The sequence below is a fragment of the Sander lucioperca genome, chromosome 1, assembly GCF_008315115.2.
Source record: "Sander lucioperca isolate FBNREF2018 chromosome 1, SLUC_FBN_1.2, whole genome shotgun sequence".
NCBI lineage: Eukaryota > Metazoa > Chordata > Actinopteri > Perciformes > Percidae > Sander > Sander lucioperca.
This window is the reverse complement of record NC_050173.1, coordinates 25,172,174-25,190,682: the sequence shown is the minus strand read 5'-3', so window position 1 is coordinate 25,190,682 and position 18,509 is coordinate 25,172,174. Positions and strand designations below refer to the sequence as shown.

The window sequence follows — 18,509 nt, the reverse complement described above, 5'->3', positions numbered from 1 at the left end:
GTTGTACTTGGGTATTTCCTATCACACCTTAGTTTTAAAATATCTTTTAAACGGAAAACCACAGACTAAATCTAACGCAAAAGTCCACCAACTAGGGTGGAAAATGGCACCTAAGGTTACAGATATAGGCTATGAATGTGGGTTATCCTGTATTTCCAGTCATGTGACTTTCATCACTACACAATCTCTGTTGTAGCATGACACATTCAGCAGATGCTGTACAGTTAGAGCACTGCCATTAAACCTACTGAGAACATGTCCCCAGATTACTTCAACCCAGCCAGCCGCTCAGCACAGGATTTCTCAATCTGCCTCAAGATAAGGCCTTCTGCTTTTCAAGCCTTTGTTTGGTGCAGTGTAGCACAAAAAATGATACAGCAATTTATAAACGTAATAAAGATTATGCGTTTCTGTCTGATTCAGCTAAATTAATAGCTTGTCTCACCAAATCCCCTTCCATTAACTAGTGACATCCTTCTGTCAAAGAGGAAAATATGTTTAATGAAAAACAATTTATGGATAAAATAAACAGATGGCAAGTTTGTTTTGGGTAATCCAATGAATTGACAAATCGAGGAAACTCCTTAAATTGATGCCAAATCCTGTGAATCCAATAATGCCCAAAAGAAAAATCTTTACCGGCTGCCAAACAATTTTTTGTATCAAACCACGGTAAGATTTCTATTTTCTGAAATGCATCGTGTTCGTGACAATTCCAGTCTCGACACTGTGGTTAAAATGTTCTACAGGTTTCAGATAAAAGGTCTTAGGCTAGTGTATCCACTTACCAAATTCTCTTTTGCAATGTTTTGTGCTTACAATCAAATGCAAGGCAAATATGTGATTTATGAGGAAAAACATTTTTTATTAGTGTCAGCAAGTCACATTTATTATTTTCTACATTTCTACGGCATAGGGAATATTACATCGATCAAAGATCTTTTAGTCTTCCTATTTCTTAATATGTTCAAATGAACATGCATAGTCCTAGCCTAGAAATCTAGACGCACCCTAGCAGCAGCAAATGTAATTTGCAGCCAGGGTCAGTCTAGTAACTCTCCGTTGGCTTGCGAACCTGGAAAAACCAAATTCTGATCAGGCCAATCACATCGTGTATAGAGTCGGTGGGCGGGCTTAACATAAGGACGGCAGAGTTGTGATGGTTCCGTGTGAATTCCCTGCTACTTGAAAACAAAGAAGATGGCTGCTGCTGGTGAACAGTGGTCTTTCGAATTGGCTTTGGCCGCAACTCTGGAAGAATTGGAGTTAAGCACTGAATTCATTCTTAAAAAAGGAAGATGTGTTCAGAGTTTTGCCGACTGGACACAGCAAAAGTTGAATCTATCAACTAGCATTGCTCTGGTTGGCTATGAGTGCAGAGGGAATTTGAAAGACAACCGTTTATCCCGCCCCTCAGATTGAGCCCTGCCAATGGTGAGTTCCCAGAGCCAGATTTTAATGTGGGTCTGGCTTGTTAGGCTAGCATAGTCCAGGATCTGAAAGTAAAATGCTCTTGTGGGCCTGATATTCATGGGGAAAGATAAAGACACATGAATACAAGATTTTTTTTCTCGTGTAGAAGCCTTTGTTATTTCAGCTGCCTGATGGACTATCTCCATTTACACAATCTTTGGGCCAGGTCAGTGCCGGTGACTCCACTTTCGGCTTATTTTGGCTTAATGTACACCAGAAGATAATGCTCCAAGGCTTCTTTTTAGATAATAAGATGTCTCTTTTCCTTTGTAGCCTGCATCATTGCGTTTCTATACAATTGCACTGCTTTGATTACTCCTTAAAATTACTGTCATCTTATTATTTTGTCCACTGTATGTTATGCTGCAAAATAGCAATAATTAAATGCTTAATCATAAACGCTAATTATATTTTAGCCAATAAAAAGCGAGGTTATGAAACATTGCCGACAGATTAAATCTGGTGAATTTCTGGCAATGTGGGTCCAGCTTTAGAGAGATTTGGACCACATTTGGTTTAGCTTGGCTCCCGTCCACAGAGTCTAAAACAACCACTCACTGACCTGGCAACAACAATCCCACACTGCAGGCAGCTGCGTGGTTATGACACTGCTGTGACTGCTGTGTGTGCGCGTGATTTCCTTCCATATAAAAACTATGGGTCGTCTTACATACACAGTCTTATCTCACACGGCAGGAGGTTGGAGAGTTTTGACACCATTGCTACGTGCATACGTGAGACCCTTCACATAAAAGGCTACAGGTTCGGCTAAGGTACACCTAATGAGAATGAATGCTAATCATGGCAATGCCTCGAGTGTCTCACTGAGGTTGCATTTTATCAGTATCTTCACTGAGTTAACTCCACATTTTCAATCCGATCGTTTTCAAATGTGTGGCTTTACCATAATATTTTAGCTCTATAACAATGTTTTCAAATTAGGTTTAGGGACCCAGACTGGGCAGTGAATATGTATCTAGGGGGAAATTTTAATTAGTCTGGGAAGTCAAGTTAGTCAAAAAAATAATAATATACTGACTGAGTTGCGAGGTTAATCAACTACCTAGCTAAAGCTTAAATAATTAGATGGTCAACAAGTCGATCTATTTTAATAATCAGTTAATCTTTTCAGTAATTCTTCAAGCAAAAATGCCAAATATTTGCTGGTTTACAACTTCTCAAAAGGGAGGATTTGCTGATTTTCTTTGTTATATGACAGTAAACCGAATATCTTTGGGGTCTGATTTCTTGGTCAGACAAAACAAACAACTTGAATATGTCAATTTGGTCTTGAAAATATTTAGGAAATTATTATTTTATTTTCTTAAGGATCGGGGACGTTATAGTTTGTGCGACTTAGACATTCAGCTATCAGAACGTCCCCAATTAACTGTCAGATGAATCCATTATAAAACAAATAGTTAGTTGCTTGCAACCCTGTAGCTGAAACATACCACAGCCCTGTGGCGAATCCTTTATGAAGGTTATGTTTGTGGTGCTGCTAAATGGTACAGAAATAACCTAAGCAAGTGTTTCTAATATCTAATTAATATAGGGTGGACCAAATATTAAAAATACATCTCAGAATTACACAACTCAACAGCACCACAAACTATAACCTCCAAAATGACCATAAAGTTGAATCAACACCTCTCTAAAACAGTTACAATAAAAAAAAAAAAAGACTATAACCTTTGTGAAGGATTTATTGCTGGACTGATGTTTTTAGACTGCATATGTTTAACTGAGTGTAATACATCATCATTCCAACATGTATTACAGCAGCTGACTCAACAACAGTTTTACTAACATTTTTCCAACATCAGCATCACTGCAGAGTTGACCTTTACTCCACTCTGTCTATAGACATATCTGCTGTATCTTACACAATAACCTAGTTGTGTTTTGCCAACAGGTTCAACTTTACTGAGCTATAGTACAGGTTTAGCATAAGCCCTTCAGATAAGACCATAGATCATGCGTGTTCCACAAATAAGCTGCAGGTTAAAGTCAAGCTGTTTGGGTTGTTGCTGAGATACTAAAGTCAGGAACCTAAAAACAGATGAAAATACAGACAAAAAGAGACAATTCTTCACAATGAGTGTGTTTACCTTTGAATCTTAAGTGAAATTTCCTGGTAACTGCAGTATTACTTCTTTACATTATTTAAATACTTGCCTCCACCTCTGTATATGCATACAGTACATTAGTATATTGTTAAAGCTAAATGCCACATAGATGCATTATCTAATAAGCATGTAGTGCAGAAGCATCAGAGGCTGCTGTAGCACTAGCATACTGCCAGGACAGTTAATAGTACATAAATAACTTCCTTTATGTTAGTATTGAATTTAGATTTATAGTACTTACTTTGTTTTCCTATATATCTTTTTCTACCCCTTTATACAACTTTTAATATTATTTGTAAAATCCACTTTACGTTTCAATCGGTTTTTATTTCTGATTTGATATATGCAATATAAATGAAGTTATTATTAAACAAAACTGCAATCATCATCATTAGGTTTGTTGATATTGGCATATTGTAGGACTGAAAGTAACAATTATTTTGATAATTGAATTTTGTCAACATTAAAGGAATAATCGTTTTGTCTGACTCTATATATGATGTCTCCTTATAGCTTGTTTTGTCAAATAACAGTCCAAAAATGATCAAAGGACTATCAAATATGACAAAGAAAAGCCCCACAAATAAAAAGCTGCAACATGGGGGACTGTAATTTAAACAATTAATGACCATCCAAAAAGCTGCAGATACATTTTTCCATGATCGACTAATTGATTAATGCTTCAGCTCTAAAATTTTGCAAAATTAACTTCCTAGGAATTAGTGATATATATATATATATGTGTGTGTGAATTAAATTGTTGGCCTGTATGCACAATAATGCCAAGTATGCACCCAGTACCCTGCCCTACACCCGTTTGTACTACAAACGTATGCCTAGTATAGCACACTATACGGAAAACCCGTCCTAATTCAGGGTAATGGCCGGATACGATTATGCAATGTGCAAAAGATTTCAGAGAAATGAAAGTCAGCCCGTCGATTCCTTAAAACAACGTTTCTGAATTAATTATTACACATACAAACATATTCACCAGGAAACAACACAGACAAAATAGATTAATAGCCAACACTGTGCCAGAAAACACTAGAACATTCCTGCACAGAGACAGCTTAATCCGAGTTGCTGGAGCATCTGTGTAAATTGCGAAGCTTTCCAGAAACAGTCTGAACATAAAACGAAACTACCGGCTACAGTTAAAAAAAAAAAAAAAAAAGAACTCCAGACACCCGAAACAACAGGATGTAACATTTCTGTACACGGTTGTGTACAATAACCGTCAAAACCAGGGTGACTGAATTGCCCGTTGCATCTCACATTCTTGATGCAGAGGCAAAGACACAAATCTACTGTAAAACGTTACAACGTGTCTGCAAAACTGAAAACAAGAGGAGTTATTCAGTTTTGCTAGTGGCATCCAAACCCTCTCAAATATTTAAATATTTATGTCAGTTTTTCGTTTTCTGTCTCCGAGTTAGCTCGCTGTGCCTGCGAAGGAGCCACAGATGTGATGGAACTGTCTCCGTCGCTAGCCGTTAGCTCCCAAAAAACACAAATAAAGCAACACACGGTTTAACACCCACTATGCACTTACATGTTAGCCTCCAAATAAAGATACATTTGCGGCAGATACATTCAGAAACCACATGCAAGCTATACTTAATTAACAGATGACAGAAAGCGTCCGACACATTTAGCTTTAGCTGGTTAGCATTTAGCTACTAAGATGCTGAGTGAACCAGAAGAAGCGCTGTTAGCAAGGCGAGCTAATCAGTCGCTCAGGGGTACCTTACCAGGTCAAAACAAACAGGAACGCGGAGCAGGATACATTAATTTCTTGTTTCGTTTTTGTAGCCGACGTCTGGAGAGACAGCAATATCGATGAAATCAAAGCAGACGCTGTAGAATTATCGTTGGAGACATTGCAAAGATACTCGAAAATAATGTGGTTCCTGTTTTTTGCTTAGACTGGCTCGGATGCCCGCTTGCAGGTCGTTGCTTAGCGAGTCTCTCTCGCACACACACACCCTCAAGGGACGAACCTGCCAAACACTGACCCCGCCTCTCTCACTGTGAACACAGTGGGAGGCGAATTTGCGTATCCTACATCAGTGGTTCCTTAACTTTTTAATGTCAAGGAACCCTAAACTGACACAAATTAGACCACTGATCCCCATTTAAAAAAAATATATATATATTCACAGGGGCCTCCATCTGGTAGGAATTTTGCTTTTAGATATTTTATTACATAAAGTGTATGAAACACATCACCAAAATAATTATACATTCTGTCATTGTGTTACTTATGATAGAGTTACAGTGAAATTCCAGGGAGCTGGGGACACCCCGAAACTCCCTCAATGACCCCTGGGTGTTCCCGGACTGGACCCTATGCATATATACACCCATGGTTTCATCGGATGGCGAAGGTATGTCCCACCCTACTCTGCTTCTGATTGGCTTAGCCTACTCTGGCATTCTTACACAAACCCTAACCAATTCCACTTCTCATGTCTAAAACCTAACCAATCCAGCCAACGAAGGCCGGGACATGCCTTCGCCGTCCTGGGAAAACGCAAATTCGGGAAACAGTTGCCAAAAAGTACTGACCCCTCCTTGCAGACGGCAGACAGGCAGAGACAGCTGACTTAAAATATACAAACAAAGCTGTGTCTTTCATTTATCTGTGCTTCGTTTTTTGTCTCTATTATTGAAAGTTTAACCAACACAGTGTCTATGCCACAAGTTATGTAGAGAACATAGAAGTAGTGTAGTAGGCTATAGGCATACGCAGAGTGATAGAGAAAGACATGGCTCTGGGCCTGAGTATTTCCATTTTTTTTTACTTTACTTCTACTCCACTACACTACAGAGGCAAATGTTGTACGTTTTACTCCACTAATATTTATTTGATACCTTAAGTTACTTTGCAGATCAGATACATAATATAATAAAACAAATTGATTATGATATAAGACTTTGTTAATCCCTTGGTGAAATTCAAAAGCTTCCCAACAGCAGTGGTAAAAGTTACTAAGTAGACTATATTAGTGTACTTTACTTGAGTGTTTCCACTTCATGCAATCTGTAATCATAATGTCCCCTAACCTGCTTCTTTAGAAGCTTTTCATCTGCATCTCATGTATAAACTTTTATTTTTCATGTACCAATTTATATACTTTTAATATTTTTTGTCAAACCATTGTCGTGTGTCCAAATCTATTTATCAGCAGATAGAGTTTGCTCATTGAGGTAGTAAGGTAAATGTATCAATAATATCCTGAAAGTGACAGTTCTTAACAGTAAATGCTTTTAGCTTTTAATGTTATTGCCGTTCTAGATACATTATGTATATAAAGGATCAGGGGTCATTTGCTCTGCTTATACCTTTATTACATTAGTATATTGTTATACCTGATGAGAGTTATCAAGTCTCCATGTAGTACACCCACATCAGAGGTCCCTGTCATCCCAACTGGCACTGGTTTTGTGTAGACATAATCAGATACATTAAAGTTATTCATAATATTGGCATACACTTTTATTTTTCATGTACCAATTTATATACTTTTAATATTTTTTTGTCAAACCATTGTCGTGTGTCCAAATCTATGACTCAACATTTGATAAATGTATCTTTTAAATAAAGATATTGTTGTAATTAGTGTCTTTCTGTACATGCAAGTATGCACAATAATGTGTGTCCAAACCCCATCCTCTAAAATATTTACAGGTAAACTATTCCTGTATCTTTAACATCCATTATATTACCGTCTGCAGTGCTTCACCTGATTAACATCATATGGTATATACCGCCACCTAGTGGGCTGCTTATCTCACATCTCGCACTTTAATTTGAAAGCGCTCTAGCTTCCTTCCTCTTTACACATTTTCCATTAGAAAAGTTAATCCAGTGAATCAAATGCAAACACAACCTGCTCTATAGATACTTTATTGCTGTGTTTATTGTTTTACACTCAATGGAATGTTTAACTGTGTTTGGTGGGCCGGTCCAAACACTCACCCTCCCAATATCTGTTACCAAACCAAAGATTTAAATAGCAAAAACAACTGTAATGCAGTTATACAATATACACAACACTATAACATCTTAAGGTAAATTCGCTCTCACAAACATATAGGCTATACTGGTCCATTTACAAAATGCTTATTTATATATATATTTTTTATATAAGATATAAAACAAGAGTAATGCACATTCTTCAAAAGGTAAAGGAAATGTGTTTTTGTGTAAATGCAGACATATGTGTGTGAGATTTCTGTTTGGTAGCAACAAAAGAACACCCAACAGTCGTTATTACCAAGTGTATCCTCAGCATACAGAATAATAACACATTTGACAACATTGTTCAGGAGATCTACTTGAGGAGAGATAAGATCATAAAAGAGCAGAGCATCATCACCCACGTAGGATTGTAGGAGACAGTAAAATTATCATTAGCAAAAATGAAATGCCTACATATATTTAAATATATGCTATTTGAATGTTGTTTTGTATGTGGACATTAAGTGTGATTTAGACTGCTAAAGTTTTCAGGCAATTTGTCCCCTTTCAAGTTTAAAAATGTGAAATCTCATGCACTGGTCCAAAGCTTATTTCCATAAAACAATGACAAAGTTCATATATTTTTGATTATATTCAGTATTTTTCTTATTGTTAACAAATCCCATGAAAAAACAACAACAACAATTCAATCCTACTTACCTATTGTGTATCCAAGGCCGATATAAATATAAATATAAATATATATATATATATATATATATATATATATATATATATATATATATATATATATATACATATATATACATATACATATATACATATACATACATATATATATATACACATATATATATATATATATATATATATATATATATATATATATATACACACACATATATATATATATCCCTCTGTACTATTGTTGTCAACAAAATATTAAAAACACATCAATGATCCTCACTGTTGTACTGGGTGATATGGTTCTTTATTACCATAAAAATGGTCACTGTCATTTATTTGGATTCAATGTTGTGCCACAGTAAATACTCAGTTGAGCACCAATTGTGTATTAATCTGCAGCAGAAAATAGTCCCCAACAAATTAAATGCACCCCTAATTCCTGTTTGAGTGGGGCTTGCTAAGAACTACAAGTACACATCTGTTTTAGGGAGTTTAGGGCTGGGTGCCACAGACAGCTTTGGGAATTTGGGGAGTAACACATTGTTGATTTTCAATATTTTCATAGGATATATGTTAACATTAACAAAAATCGAGAACATCACTAGCCTTATTCTTTAAGGATGCTATCATAAGTAGCACAATTCAGTGCTTATGTAGGCAGTTTGTATGAGATATTGCCCAATTACACACTTATTCCAAGAGGTTTGACTAACAAATCTTTCAACCAGTGAAAATATATAACAGATAGAGCTATGTTGATGTAAACTGCAGACAGTCTTGCTTTCTTAGTGTATTTTATAATCTTCTTTTTTAATTAACTCCAGTCCACAGACTGTACTGTACATAGGAATGGCACAACATTAACTATTTGTATTCTTTAATAACTGCTGAAACTACACCCTGCCAATTCATTCGATCATATTTTACAAAATAGGTGCTGCAGAGTAATGTGTTTGTTTGATACATATGACTAGCATGAACATGGTAAACATACACACAGTGGTAGATCTCCTCTATCTGACTGAACAATAGCAACTTCTGTATTATATGTAATCGCACACTGACTGCCTCTCCTCTACAAGTACAGTATCAGATTCATTGAGAAACTTTATCACTACATTTTGACTACAACCTTTTAAACACATGTAATCAGATTCTAAATGTTGGCTTTGTACAAATGTTGTACCTGTCATACTGAATAGAGAGTAGTGAAAATCTTAACAACTGAAACAACCACACTGTATTTTTCAAAGGAAGGTTTGCCCATTTCTTCAAAAATACACATTCTTCACTTTGAAAGAAGCCTAACAGCAAAAGAGAAGTCCCTTTAAGTAACAACTGAACAAACCTACAACTGTTTGTCTCGTCCACTATCTGACAAGTATAACTACAGTTGTAAAGACTGAGGTGATGAACGACTAAAACCAGCTTATATAGATACAAACTAAAAATATCTCGTAATGTGCTCGACAGATCTCAGGCAGAAGAGGGAAGAACTACAGTTTGATTGTAGATTATTTCTTGTACTTCGCAAAAACAGTCCTGGTGGTATTGTTGCTTCTTTTTTTTGTCTCGCTTGATCCACGTGTGCTGGGTAGCCAAAGTTTTAGGCTTCATACACCCTGAAAAAGAAACAAAAAATCAGGTTAAGTTTTTCTGTGATTTCAAACATTTATTCAAGATTGACACATTTAACTGCCTTCTGCCAGCATCATTAGCCTCCTCCACCAGGTGTTTTTCTATAGTCTCAGTTTCTTGTATTTCATTGTTTGGCCTTGTGGATATAATGTAAGTGGAAGGACATAGATTTAAACCCCGTATGACCCACAGTCCCTGTGGAAATGTTCTCTTGTACTCAGCAAAATACTGAATCTCTGCCATCTTCACAGGGCTTTTTGTCTGTGGCTGACTCTGACCTCTGACCTCCACATGGTGGAGGGAAGGTGAGAGTAGAAATTGGAACAAAACAAATCAATAAAGCTTCACAGAGAGGCCACTGTGCTTGGGCATGGTCTACAACTCAGAGTCAGTGATAACAGAGGCAGGTTGTGTGGTGTGTGCATTATGGTTGTGCTTAGAGGAGCAGTAAGGGATATGAAAATATAATAGGAAAGAATACATATAGGTTGCTAACATCAATTAGGAGCCTTTTAGTGTGGCTTACTTAAATGTGTCTATTACATAAACTCAGGATGTATAGGGGCAGCAGAAACAAGCTGTGAAAACAACATTGGTATGGTTTTAAGTTGATACGATGAATGTGTTAGCAAAAAGTTGCCTTTAAAATCCACTCCCCCTTCAGCTGTGTTTTTGGTCTCTATTGACCCGTGAGAGAATTATTTAACGATTTAGCTGATAAATGATCCACTACGTTCACCAGCTAGTCGCTAAAAAAAGGCACTAGAAAAGCTCTGAAGAGCTGAGGGGAACTGCACAGTCAGGTGAAAGCTGTTTGTGCTTTTGTCACTAAACTAAACTAAAAGAGTGACACCTTTTACATTTCACACACAGTTATTTGATCCATTGTAAGTATTGATTATAGCTGCTTTAAATAATAATGTTTTCATCTGTAGCATGATTAGGTTATTTTGCAGACTGCATGCTGACTAGAGCTAACTAGAACAGCCACAACAACATTTATGAGAATATTTGGACAATACCACTCATTCACTCTTTTGTCTAAAGCCTATGAGAATTTTCTTATTATTTTCCTCTTGTCATTTGGGCATAGCCTTCTGAGGAATTAGAAGATTATTACCTGTGCTTGTCCTTCCAGATACGGAACCATTTGACCAGATTCTTGGTGCTCTGAAGTTTAGGATGGAGACAATACTCCTGCCCCTTGAACCGAGCCACGTTTTCCATCGTCACACTGAGAGGGCGAGCGAAGAAGAGGAGACAAAACAAAAACAACACAAACAAACAAACCCCGGAGATGTTAGAAAGTCAAATCAAAATATAAGAATAAAAAAACAAACATTCATAACATTATGCACTTCCATGGCACTTAAATTGAAGTTTGTACAGTATATCAAGATAGTTCCTGTTGCTTCATGTTAGCCATCTTTCACAGCAACACGATAATAACACCAATGTTCTCTAAATAACACAACAGCAGGCCAAAATGTCACATATTCACTCATAATACAGTGGCATCAGAATCTGCTTGCTACTGTAGAAGTATTTAGAGAAGAAAATGTACAGATTAAGCAATACACATTTGACATTTAGAGTGCAGTCATTTGTGGTTTAAATGGTTTAATTATGCTGCACAATATGTTTGGAGAAATAGACAACCATGATATTCTCAATAGTTTTAAGAGAAGGTTGAGAACAACTACAGGAGCCAACTTAAAGTGAAAGGTTTTTGTATGAACTTCAAAAGAACTGAATCAAGTAAAAATGCTAGGGGTATTTAAAACCCTCTGAAAGCCCGTCTGAGTAACTTGAATAGAGACAATCAAGTTGTAGCACCTTTGACATGTTTTTGCCCCAAATTTGAGCTGCAATTCTAAACTGCCCTCAATAACATTTCCACAGATAAATGCCCTCACAATTCAAAAGATCAGCTTGCACAGGGCGGCCAGTTACTTGGCAATGGAGTAATATTATGGAGCTGCCACTAAAAAATGTGACATCTAAGCTCATTGAATCAATTGGTCTGTCTGTAACTCTCTGCTTAAGGCAATGGTAGAGACAGTCTGCCTGCATGTGGCATATTCAGGCCAAACAAGGGAAATGTGGGAAAAACACCCAGCATGCCATGGGGCCTCTCCATCCAGGGACACACTCAAAGGCTCGCCAAACCATGAATGCTAAATAAGTTTACTGGAAGAGAAAAGACTTGACTCTCAATAAAAACACTGCATTCATTAGGTATAAGGATTTAGGTTGACGAGTTTAGCATCTATTTTCCTGCTCATTCAGTTGTCATTTTGTGTGGCTATTGAGGGGCTGCTGTACATGCCTTGTTATGGAAGAACTGAGCTCTGAGTGTGTGGTTGACAGAGAGGACATGAAGGTGCTTTTGTATGCGTGCATGCCAATGGACTCTTATCAGCAATGCTGTAGTTATAAACACACACCCTGAAAGTGTATCCATGGCTGCTCAGCAGAGGTGGGATTGAACCTAATTACTGTGTTAATATGAGCTTTAGTTCCTCCTCATTATCATTCACCTGGGCAGCTGAAGTGCAGCTACTGGCTCTAACATGGTAAGCAAAATGTTCCATAAGCACAGGGGGAGGAAGGAAAGGCTGCGAGAGAGCTCAAAGAGCAAAAGGGAAGTGGCAAGGCAGCTTCATATGTATAGCACATTTCAGCAACAAGGCAATTCAAAGTGCTTTACATAAAAAATTGAAGAGCAGTTAAAAACAATTAAAAACATCTATTAAAGAGAATATAAAAACTGCTAAAATACTATTATAATAACTGGTAAAATTTAGAATTCATGGCTTTTACTTGTAATAGAGTATTTTTATAGTGTGGCATTACTACTTTTACTTAAGTTAAAGATTTGAATACAACTGACAGAGGCATAACAACACGGGGAGAAGACAAGAGGCAGCAAGAAAAACAGAAAAAAACCTGATAAAGGGCACCAATAAGAAAAATAATGAGTAATAGGAATTAAAAAGCGGGTGAAAAAAGATATAAAATAGATAAAGTAGATCAAAGACTGAATGACTAAAAGAAGGAAAAGAAAATGGAGAGGAAGAAAAGAAAAAGGAGAAAACAGGGACATTTTGTGGCTCCGAGCTTATATGTGTGGTTTAGGAGTGGTCGCTCAGAATGCCAAATTGAGCGCCGTAAGCCAAACGGCTACAACAAAGGCCAGAGGGGGAGTCTCTCGCTCATTTCTCTCCTATGCTCTTTCTTTCTGTGGCTTTCCGGAGCCCGCTGAGGCTTGTTTTTCACTGGGCACCAGCGGCTGGTGGCCCCCATCTCATGCTAATAGAGCAGCCTTAAATAATGGCTGTGTGGCTGGGTAACACACACTTACACAGAAACAGACCTCAGTTTTCAATCTTCTCAAGAGTGTTGTTTTGCACTCACACAAACACGCTTGATGATTAAACTTATTACTCACGATTTAGTGATTCATGATTTATCCCAACACTCACACGCACACACACACACACACACACACACACACACACACACACACACACACACACACACACACACACACACACACACACACACAGTCCTTTGCTTTGGCATGGCTTTTATATCCGGCCACAATTTACATCGGTTTTGATTGGCCTTCAAAGCAGAGCCAGCCGGGTTTGGAGGTGGCGAAGAGGAATGTGTCCCCCACACACACATATACACACACACACACTTCATTCTCTTAAGGGGACTACATTAATTCATTCATTCATTGGAGACTTGTCTAAAAGGTATTATAACCTCTATATGCCTAACCTCAACCTTAATCATAAACCAAGTCTTAACCCTAAAATGTAATGATTTACATGGCACTGATTTGCATTTTTGTCCCTAAAATGCCATATGTCACATCCACATTATCACTTTCTCACTGCTGTTATCCACACTATGTTGTCTGTGTGATAATGTTATGTGCCAGCAGGTGGCAGCAGAGATTGTGCCTTGAACACAAAACGGACTCCAGGGAGGCTGACATAACATCCCCATCCCCACCTCCTGTCCCTTCATGTAGCTTTGACATGAAACTTCAAATGAATTCCACACGCAAATCATGGCTCACATTTCTAGCTGCTGAGACGTCGTCTCCAGGAGTTAACCCAAGATCATAAAAAAATGACATACCGTATATATAATGTTAAAGTTTATTTATTCAAAGCCGTTTGGCTATCTGGGCGCCACAGGATACTTTGAGTGTGTTTGGACCCTTTTAGAGGAAGAGGCCTAGTTATCATGCTGCATTCCACGATGGCTCAAATTGAACATAAAAGCTGTCTGTTTGCTCGAGCTGTGATTTTATGGGTCAAAGGTCACATAGCAGAGAGGGAGAGAGTAGGTGGACAGATCAAACAGACTGTAATTCTCAAAGCAAGCTACAACTGTAACTGACACTCCAGTTTGGGATGTTATAATAGAAATATAATACTGTTGGGATGATAGGTAAACGTACATTGTTTATATACAAATATCTTTGTTATTTTGTGTATGATGTTATGTAATAAAGATGCATGTGCATATGATGCATACATTGCACACAACCTAAGGCCACATTTATACTGCTACGTTTTGGTTTGGAATCTCCGGGGTTATGTTGCAGTCTCAACGGCTGCAAACGGAGACCTTTGGCAACACGACACTGACGCCAATGTTGAGACGTGAGACTAAGCTACTTAACGGTACCATGGCAACTACCAGCAATGGGCGGAGTCTACATGCTGCTAACTGTTCACCCCGCACGCATGCCCAGTATACGAAAATGTTCATGAGACAATCGGTTTGGGCGTGTTAGTTAAAATGGATATTAGTTCTTCTACTGGAGCTAAAAACTCTTGTGTGCACAGAGATCGCTTTTGGCTCAAATTTCCGCTTAAAAACCAAAACGTAGCAGTGCAAATGTAGCCTAAGATGTTGCACATGCACATGTGTAGAACATCTAACTGAACCCTTTATTATTGTCATGTAGAAAGTGTTTGAAAGTTCTGGAAAGTAGTGTTTCTTTTCTCTCCACCTTTCCATTCTAATAAATAATGTCTCATTCCTGACTACAGGGTGCCATTAAATCATCAGTTAATCATCACACTGTAAATCCTCCTAAGTGCTTAAAGCACAGACGGCAGGATGTTTTGATTATACCTGTATGGCGGCCAAATATGTTTATGGTCAGGGAAACATCACGGTTGTTTATCAGTATGTGAAGCAGGTACAAATACTGTGATATTGCAGTGCATTCCAATACAGGGAGAAAGAAGGGAAGAAGTAAAGGAGAAAGGGAAGGAGAGGAAAAAAAGAAAAACGGGTATATGAAAAGAGAGGAAAAGATGGGTAGGAAAAGATGAAGGGATCAAGGAAAAGAAGCGTACAAAGGATGAGAAGGATAAAGAGGAAATAGGGGAAAAAGAAGGAAAGGAAAAAGAGGTAGAAAGCCAGTAATGAAAGGGCAGAACTGGACATACAATGAAGATACCTAGCAGCGGGAAAAAAGAATGAAAAGAAACAAAAAGACAATGAAAGGCTCACTCACAATATCATCTTCTCCTGGCAGAACGGGTGTTTGGGTTTGATCTCCAGCTTCTGCACATCCTTGTATCGGATCTTTGGCCCTTTTCTGGTGCACCTGCACTTGTAGGCTGTCGAGAAACCAAACACATGCAAAAATCATCAAAAGTAACATAATGAACTTCTAATGCTGGGGATTTCAAAATAATGGAAACTGATCGTGTTGTGTGACAGATTATTAAAGTTAGTCTCAGTCACTGAACATTGAAGTGAAAGAGAAGTTAATTATTTGTGACATTTGACAGCAAAGTGGCTCCTCAATCTTTAAATCACACACTGATGCGGGCGGATTATCAGAGCCAATATTTTAGTCTGGTGAAACATCAAATGCTTTACACACACTGTTTCTTTCAGTCAACTCCTTAATTCATGTACTTGTAGAATACAGTACATGTTGAAAATAAGAATAAATAAATTATAACTCAAAACAAAAAAATAATGGTGAAAAAAAAATGGTGTGTGTGTGTGTGTGGGTGGGGGCTTAATTTCTCCTCAACATAGGTTGTGTAACACTTCAGAAACTAATGTTTGCATGTCAGCAAAAGTAACTGATTTACTATTTCAACCAATGCAGCTCAGACGATTTTATGAATCCACACTGAAAGGAAAGAGCCTGTGGCTTTAACAGAAAAAAATCAGGCTAACCTAACCCCATTAGGGATGGATGCCTGCACTTGAGGCAACATGCAGTCACACTTTATACATGTATTGGTTTCAGTACAACATCTTCTTGAGGTCCAGTTTTCTAGTAGCTGTGACTTTACGCTGCAGAAAAAAGGCAGAGGAAATTGAGTTTTGCTGGGTTGTATATTTGCGGTGGGAGGTGATGACCTGTATGGTCCAAGGTTTCCTTCATCCATCATCTGCTATCTGTCCTCACTGCCGGCCACTAAATCTGTCTCGAGCCCTATAGTGGTACCAGCATTCAGCACAGACACACCGGACAGCAAAAGCTATGAGGTTAATGTATTCATGTATATGGTGGGATGGGGGTTTTGATGGGGGTAAATGGATTCAACACTAAGTCTATGGGAAGAGATGGGGTCTCCTTTCTAAAGACATGTACCTGTTTACTCATGTATATCCTGCCATCTAGGTTATGGCAATAATAAAACATTGTATTTAAAAATGTAAACTTTGATAGCTGAATGTAAGTTGATGGATACCCCTCTTTTTGTCCCAAACTATTATGCTATGTAAGTGCATGTTTGCAAGTGTAAGCAAAATGTGATTTTCAAAGAGCTAATAAAGACTAGCAATGCCCCTGGCAAATACAAACATAGTTTTTCCTAAAAAGTTGTCATTTGCAGAAACAAGTCTTCCACTGGGTACAATTAAACTTTTAGATATGTGCTGTAGAATGTGTTCCTACTTCAATCTGTTATTCACAACAATGGCAATTCATTGCTTCATTCCCCAATCCCTCCTCCTCATTGCCCAATGAGTATCGGCCTTAAATTATTTCAGCTACATATTGTGAGCTTCACTTGCACTGCCAGACAAACAGAGCCCAAGAGTGGTGTTCAGGGTGTAAAAATGTTTGTGAATGGTAACTTAAGGGCTCATGATGAGATCAGATTTTTACACCACAGTTGTATTCATCATCACACTCGAGTTTTAGTTGGTTCTTAATGTTTATGAATAAAATAAGGTTATGAAAAAAGTGCTAAATTAAATGTTTTGCGATCAGATTAACAGTAAAATGCACGCAGCAGGTTGCATATTTGTGATGCCAACAGAGTAATTTTTTGAGCATAAGTATGCAGGCAAACACACCACTGAGACACTTTAACTAAGCTGTTCTTTTCACAACCTGTGCTGGAGATGTGGGGATCTTTGGCATCAACTCTAGCCGTTTCAAACTATGGATGGAAAGACTGATTTTACACTTAATTCCCTTCATGCACACATAACAAAGCAAATAAGGCGTCAAAAACATACTGTATATTTGTTATTCAGTTACATTACCATCACTTCAATGCAACATTTTCAAAAAATTACAAACTAAACATGAACAAATAGAAATTCTTTAAGTTTACCTTCTGTGCTCAGGACGTATAAGGCCACCACTAACAAAAGTAGCACCGCTGTGCACCGATGCATGTCTTCACAAATAAAAATAAAAAAGTTCTCTAAAACCAGCTCCTAAAAATCCAAGCTCTCGAAAACACACTGGGGAAAAAAATCAACACAAGTCTTTCGAGGTGCAAATAAAATCCACTTGCAGTGACTGTTTGGATGGCAAAACTGAAGGAGCCGCTGAGGGTTTTCTGTTTTTGGAGTCTCTTTGAGTCTAGCGCTGATTGTGCAACTCTGTGCGTCCTGAGCGCTTGGATGAACCTCCAATCAGTCGTTTAGGTCTCTCTCTCTCTCTCGCTTGCTGTGGAGAGGCAGCCAGCAGCTCTTTTAAAAAGCAGCCCGCTGTCCTCTTCTCATTAATATGCACGGCCAGACAGCGAATCAAACACTTGTGGCCTGCGAGGGAGAAGTGGAGAACATGGAAAGGGAGGGAGGGAAGGAAGGAAAAAAATAGAAATACACATTTTGTCCTTCAAAACGAGGGTGGAGTGACGTCTGGTTTGGTAGACGGTGTTGGCCAGTTTATGTTGACATCCCACTGTATAACCGTTCAGCTTCTGTCCTCATTATAACTGACAGAAGATTTAGCGGGGAGTAGAATCACGTCATCATGAGAGGATTGGCAACAGTTGCGCACAGTGTTTAAATGTTGAGCGTTTACAACGGTATTTAATAAACAATACGATTCTGTGATGTCTTTTGTGTGTAGCCTACCTACAATTATGTGGGTCAACATTTAATTGTAAATGCTCCACAGAGTAATAATGAGTCTACAATATGTCATCGAGTAGTTCACCCATAGGCTATAAAACGACTGTTTTATATCTGAGTTCAGTGCACACTTTGCGGGGTTGCCATGGCCCATGGCCACGTAGAAAAATAGCCTAATTTCCGATTGGCTCATTAGAGAACACGTAAAACACAGGCTA

General features: G+C 38.0%; 2 protein-coding genes across 7 annotated transcripts in view; both read right to left on the bottom strand.

The window, feature by feature from the left end:
• Positions 1-5,620, bottom strand: part of fam13b (family with sequence similarity 13 member B) — an 84,295-nt gene extending 78,675 nt beyond the window's left edge. For 4 of the 6 annotated variants that reach the window (XM_031302772.2, XM_031302778.2, XM_031302777.2 and 1 more), the window contains exon 1: positions 5,357-5,613. The gene's annotated coding sequence lies outside the window, so the exon portion shown is untranslated. Of the gene's footprint in view, positions 1-5,356 lie in introns of all 6 variants that reach the window. The other 2 variants (XM_031302773.2, XM_031302775.2) reach the window with 2 other exon arrangements.
• A 4,218-nt stretch (positions 5,621-9,838) lies between these two features.
• On the bottom strand, positions 9,839-18,129 carry cxcl14 (chemokine (C-X-C motif) ligand 14). The gene is made up of 4 exons (XM_031302782.2): positions 17,541-18,129; positions 15,467-15,572; positions 11,036-11,149; positions 9,839-9,899 (listed from the first exon to the last, which is right to left on the bottom strand). The coding sequence occupies exons 1-4, from the start codon at positions 17,602-17,604 to the stop codon at positions 9,884-9,886; spliced, it is 300 nt and encodes a 99-aa protein (XP_031158642.1). The 5' UTR covers positions 17,605-18,129; the 3' UTR covers positions 9,839-9,883.
• Between the last annotated feature and the right edge of the window lie 380 nt (positions 18,130-18,509).

What these genes read in the sequence shown, in the direction of transcription:
- cxcl14 (XM_031302782.2), bottom strand. Translation starts at nt 17,604, where the DNA reads ATGCATCGGTGCACAGCGGTGCTACTTTTGTTAGTGGTGGCCTTATAC. An exon ending in ATACGTCCTGAGCACAGAAG is followed by an intron (nt 15,573 to 17,540) that starts GTAAACTTAAAG and finishes GTTTCTCGACAG; the next exon opens with CCTACAAGTGCAGGTGCACC. An exon ending in TGCCAGGAGAAGATGATATT is followed by an intron (nt 11,150 to 15,466) that starts GTGAGTGAGCCT and finishes TCGCCCTCTCAG; the next exon opens with TGTGACGATGGAAAACGTGG.